The sequence below is a fragment of the Mya arenaria genome, chromosome 15 (genome assembly GCF_026914265.1).
Source record: "Mya arenaria isolate MELC-2E11 chromosome 15, ASM2691426v1".
Taxonomy (NCBI): domain Eukaryota; kingdom Metazoa; phylum Mollusca; class Bivalvia; order Myida; family Myidae; genus Mya; species Mya arenaria.
Window position 1 is genome coordinate 1,731,874 of NC_069136.1, and position 6,194 is coordinate 1,738,067.

At 36.3% G+C, this 6,194-nt stretch overlaps 1 protein-coding gene across 3 annotated transcripts in view; it reads left to right on the forward strand.

Annotated features, from left to right (window-relative positions):
* LOC128219911 (cadherin EGF LAG seven-pass G-type receptor 2-like) overlaps positions 1–5,515 on the forward strand; it is a 58,695-nt gene extending 53,180 nt beyond the window's left edge. For 2 of the 3 annotated variants that reach the window (XM_052928074.1, XM_052928075.1), the window contains exons 13-18: positions 25–109; positions 970–1,092; positions 1,620–1,675; positions 1,997–2,344; positions 2,795–3,287; positions 3,556–5,515. In XM_052928074.1, coding sequence (XP_052784034.1) covers positions 25–109; positions 970–1,092; positions 1,620–1,675; positions 1,997–2,344; positions 2,795–3,287; positions 3,556–3,627 — 1,177 coding nt within the window. In that variant the 3' untranslated portion in view covers positions 3,628–5,515. The remainder of the gene's footprint in view (positions 1–24; positions 110–969; positions 1,093–1,619; positions 1,676–1,996; positions 2,345–2,794; positions 3,288–3,555) is intronic. The other variant, XM_052928077.1, reaches the window with a different exon arrangement.
* Positions 5,516–6,194: the final 679 nt, after the last annotated feature.

A 6,194-nucleotide genomic window follows, 5' to 3' on the forward strand; every position in this document is an offset into this window, starting at 1 on the left:
ACATCTTTTTTTATCTGCTTTTAGGGGAGTGATATTTCTGAACCAGTCGCTGGACTTCGAGCGTGAACAGCGTATTTCCTTCAACGTTACGGCATCCGACGGAAGTCACGTGAGTGTATTCAAAATAGAAGCAAACGACAATTCTGTGTTGCTTTTGTGTTGTATTTTCCTAATTGTTTTAACAATTGAAAATACAGATAGTTTGAAAGCGAAGCTCAACAGAATACAGTTTTTTACTCATGTAAATCGTCAGTTGGTACAATGCTATTGTAGAACTGACGACATTTCAGGATGTTAAAGCTTTATTTTCTGTTTGTTAAGGGAAAATGAGTCAAAAAAACTATTTTAAACAAAAAAAAAACATCGTAACAACATTGAATTGTCGTTCTGATATACTTGCAGGCAAAGTGGGTATTATAATTCTACGTACCGATCAGTTATCGCAAACGTTGAAGTCATGATTACACATGAGGCTGGGTTTATTAAGCTGGTGTCGGGTTTCTGTCACGCCCATTGCAAATCCGACACTGATTTAGAATATATGCAAATGAAGTTCTAATTTTGTATTGGGTATTGGCGGTCACTAACGCCAGTTTTCATTAAATTGGTCAACATATTTGGACTCTTAATTTCGTACTGACATGTGAGAAATTCTCATATTCTTGGATACTTCACATAAATCTTCGGTTAAGTTTGATTTTAAGAGTTTTCATTGATAGTTTTAATATATTTGTTTCATTTGCTCATTAATATTCTTAAACGGATACAGTGACAGTTATTCATACAGTGGTAGATATTATTTTTGTGAAGTGCCATGATACAGTATTTATACATGTATATGTATGTACATTCTATGAACGGCGCTTGTTTAGGATCGTTCTTTCTTGAAGTAATTTAAAATGTCTTTTTATGAAATATATTTTGGAATAGTCAATATGATGAATAAATAAGTTAAATGAACTGTTTCAGACGGCAACCGCCACGGTCATTATCAACGTTAATGACGTAAACGACAACAACCCTCTCATTTACGTCGATGATACGTTCTTTAATGCGGAACGTCAGCAAAATTACGTCATTACGTCGATCAGCGTAAGTTTTCAAGAGGAACCGATGAGTGTCCACAGACTTTAAGAACCAATAAAACATGGCAGTATCTCTCTAAGAACGTAATACTTTAGTTTATACTAATTTTGGTTCGATTGTGACTAAGCTGATAGCTTACTGAATCACTCTCGAGTCGCTTTCCTGGGTAGAGCCTTGTACTGGGACATTTTTGAGGGGTCTTTGAAAGTACCCCTGGTTGGGATCGAACCCACAAAGTTTCGTATCGAAACACTTCCTTAAACGCATACAAACGAACGTTTAACTAGTATATATATGCAGTTGTGTTCAAGCCTTGTTAGACAATTTGAAGAATGTGATCCCATCTTGCAAAATTGTAAAAATCAAATATACCCTTTTTCACAAATAATATAGTATCAAATTCCACAGATTTTAAAATATTTTGCAAAAATGCGTAAAACATGTTCATTGAAATATGCGAACAATATGATAAGGGAATGTTGTTTTTCTTCAATAAATCATTTTCTGAAGTTTTATGGAATCTATCGTTACAGGGTTCGGATAGGGACGTCAACAACATACTGACCTTCCAGTTGCGCTCATACACAGGGTAAGTTATAATACAAAAATGTGGTTATTTGAACATATTGTTAATCACATTCATCACTCACCTTAATTACGCTGTATTGTTTCAACTTAATGTTTTCAAACGTTAACTGCATCCGTTAATTAAGCTCTGCATATAACTTTTCATATACTTTCGTTTTTAAAATTGTTAAATATTCTCGCTATATGATGAAGGAATACGAATGGTGTTCTTTCTCTCAAATTAAACACTATGATAATAATAAAGATTTATATTTAACGCAAAGAAGTATATTTAAGTCTGTGGGTAAAACCAATACCAAGATTAACTGTGTTTCATTTTTAGGTTGTTCGCGCTTCGACCAGTAAGCGTTCCGGCAAATTCTCTCCTTACCTCGGCGGAGCTCTATGTAACAGGCTCCCCGGAGGATCTGCGCGAGGACCGCTATCCGCTTCTGATCGCCGTCACCGATGACGGAACACCGCCACGGGAGTCAACTGTCTTCTTAGAGGTTGCTTTCCCACCGCTCAACCCCGGAACTCCAACGACTACCCCTAGTGGGCCTAATAAAGCCACTCTTGCGGTCGCTAGTCTGACGGCACCGGAAGACAATATGCTCGTTATAATCCTCGGAGCAGTCGCCGGACTTTTGCTCGTTGTCATTGTTATTCTTCTTGTGTACATCTGTTGGAGGTTAGTGATTATTTAAGAATTTGTCACATATTTATGTGCATGCTGAATGAACGCAGTACGACACGCGAGCAAATTTCATGACGCGCGCTAGCGCTTCTTGGTTATTTGCTCGCTTGAACTACTGTTGTCTTATATCATTGGTAAAATGACGTCGCGCTAAAATCATCATAACTCCTTGTGCAAAAGGAATATGCGAATGTAAATATTCTGAAAAGAAAACTGTGGAGGGTTGACTAAATTATATGAATTTGTTTTAATTATTTCTAGTATTTTTGTTAAAAGAGATATTGGATGCGTATAAAATTTACAAAAGACGTTTAGTGCTTAATGTTCTCTATCACATCTTGTGTGTCCGAACTAATATCTCATATCAAAACGCTGTATCATTAAAAGGTGTTGTATAAACTTACAATAAAAATAAATCTTTTTTTCTTGTGTCTTATTATATAGACACCGACGCACAAAAGAAGAGCTGGATCGAGCGAAAGTGCCAAGAATGCACTCCGCTAAAGGACTGACATACAGACAGGCGGAGGTTCCCGATGATCTTCCGAAGATGGACCTCGGTTATACGGAAGAGGTCGACCCCATCTCTGAATATGAAGGCGCTACAACAGTTCAACAGAATCCGCTCAGTGATTCAGGAGTAAATCAGGGTTATTTACAAAGTAGTGGCTCTCAAATGGACCGAGATGTCAGTGAGATTGAAATAGAGACGGCAGTCGTGCCGTATGATGACGAACGGTACGGGTTTCCCCAAGATGACAATGAATTTCACGGGGATTTCAGGACGTTCCACGGAGACGATACCACAAGTAACGAGTCCAGTCATAGTGACAGCACGGGTGGCAGTCAACACGTTCTGGTGAAAGCGAAGAAAGCGGAGGGAGCCAAACTAACTAGCTGGGACAGTGATGATAAACTTCATCCCCAGGGCTCACAGGTAAGGCCAGACTGCGATATTCGCCAATATTAACTGTTCTAATATATGTAAAAAAAAACTTAAATTTAAAATTGGGGGTATAGGGTGAATTCGGCCCAGTTACGATTTCGAAAATGTTATCCATTATGTTTATATTAAGAACAAATATCATAGAATCATTTAATAAAAGGCCAAAAATTAGATCGAGTTTTTCAATAAATGTACTAGTATGCCGAATTGGAGCAGGCAGAAATACGTCATATCGATGATAAACAACATGTTGTTTCAGAAGCTGTTGGATGCAATGGGAAACACGGGGAACCGGAAAAAGGAACGACCGGAAATAACGGTCTACTTCTAATGGAACACTGCTGACTGCCCGCGCCTTCAGGATTAAATTCATGTTTAAAATACATGTCGCTCAAATAGCTGGACACTAGTGTTTTTTCTGGGAACATGCGTCAGACTTGAGTGTATTCTGTACACGAAATAAGTTCATACATTGGGTTGTCGTTTGTGTACATAACGTATTTATGTTTCCGACCTGCCGAGTGTATACTGTCTATGCAATAAGGGGTTATAGTGTTTCTGCTTACAGATTTGAATACAGTTCATCAAAAAGGTAGATACTATTGTTTGCATCTGTTTATATTCAAGGTGAATTCACCAGAATTGTTTACTCAATATACGATTCGTGACAGTACGGGAGATTTTGGCGTTGTAATTGTATATAATTATGCGGTTGTAACATTATATTAACGGCATTACCGTTAAACTCGAATGGAAAATTGATACGAAACAAAGGTTTCTACAAAAACGCTCATATCACACTAAATGCAAGCAATATATAGACTTGTTTTCTTTTACAAAACATGGATATTATTTGTTGAATTTATATCCGTAGATGTATTCATCCGATCGAAATATTGGACGTTTAAAACAAAAGCAAAAATATTTCCTATAAGTTTTAATAATTTTCAAAGCAACAACGCATATTGGCCGAAATAACATTTCAATTAATGGCCTTTTGCATGTCAACTTTTAAGGAGGAACACCAATTCATAATTATTTAGTGTCAAAATACACATACGCGATCATTATTAACCAATTATATATTAAACAGATTTATGGTATTTGTGAATGCATTCCATGTTATATGTGGTTGTGATGGGTGAGGTATGTCTGAGGTCTTACTTGAACCATTTTTAAAGTACAATGTAGATTATACGTAATTTTTAAGTGAACATATTTTCTTTGAAGGGCTGTCAATGAATGTAAGAGCATAACATTGCTGTTGGAAGGTTTAATTTGGCCCGTCAAACTTGAGTAAAGAAGGAATAACATTTTGTAATACAGGCAAGAAGTACCCTGAGGTCTTACTCCAGTCGGACGAACTGCAATTTCCACACAGCGATGACTTTCCTTTGCAAATCAGTAATATTTGCCGTCTAGCAAAGCATGTTTTGAATATAAACATCACTTGAACCTCATTGAAAATAAATTTGATTCGGAAGAAAACTTTATTCAAATGTTGCTTTAACGCGTGTTAAAGATTATTTAAAAGTTAATGTGGCTGAACTTCCTGTATGGCATCATCAAGTGAGATGATTGCTGTTGGTTTCAGACAAAATATATTTTTCTGTTAAACGAAAACTATTGTTAGGTCGACAATAAACATGCATTTGCTCGAGTATATATTTTTCCACAGACAGTGTGAACATGGATAGAAACAGAAAGGTCTAAAATAGTTACCGACAATTATTGATTATATATACTGATTAAACTTTAAACTTAGGTTGATTCAAGATATTTGTAATAAAAATGCTCAAATATTTCAACTTGCACCGAATCAGAACGGAATTGCTGCGGGGTGCCAGCAATTAAAATCATCAGTGATCTCCAATAGAACAAATTTAAATTTTGTAAGTTTGAAAAAGTAGTACATATTATTGTTTAGCAGGTGTTCTAGCATTATATAAACTCGGAAACATGAGCCTATTCTTGCCAAACGGATTATGTTTTATTCACATTTTGTGTCATAAAATAGCTTGCTTTTTAATTTAAAGATACAATAAGTTAGAGATTAAACATATAGACTTATTGAAAACATTTGATGAAAACATAATCATGTCATATACTACATCCGGTACAGATTGAATTGAATGTTATTGATGTATGCTTTTATGTGATTGTTTATTTATTTTTGTTGTGGAAATACAAGCTATATTATCAATAAATGATTAAATGTTTTTTTTGTATATTTCATTCTTTTTAAATCAAAGTGCCGATTGCGTGTTGGAAATTATACGTAAAGACGACTCAGTTTTGGAAATTGAAATAAAATAAAATAAAATAAAGCAACTTTCATAAGGCATCCTTTTTTGTTGTAGCGTTTTCAAAGAAAAATACCGAAACATTGTCATAGCCATTACACGTCTAAACTACTAATGATTTGACGTAATTCAGTTATTGCGGATCAAGTTGGATAATGTGGCTGCTTATGATCACCCAACAGGCATCAGTGGCAGTTTCCAGCGATTGGTGTTATTGGCCAGGCATAAGTGACAGTATATTGCAAATTTCTATCCTCTAACGACGTCGACGAACTTGTCTGATCAGCTTTAAGTTCACTCCTAGAACATTTTCGGACGATCTAGATCGCCGAATCAGAAGTCGGGTCACCGTACCGGCAACGCTTCAAGTGTGTTAACTGAAAAGTGGAACAACATTCTCGTGCATCGTGTAAACTCTCATCAGCTCTATGACATCCCGAGTGATGATAGGACTGGCTGTGAGAGGAGGCGATAGCCTTTACTGATACCGACCGACTTGTATCGTGGAAATGTTGAGAATGCTGGTGTGCACATGCGTCGTTTGGCTTGAACGGTTTGTAATAATCACATGGTTATGGTGCATTCATTGATTGTC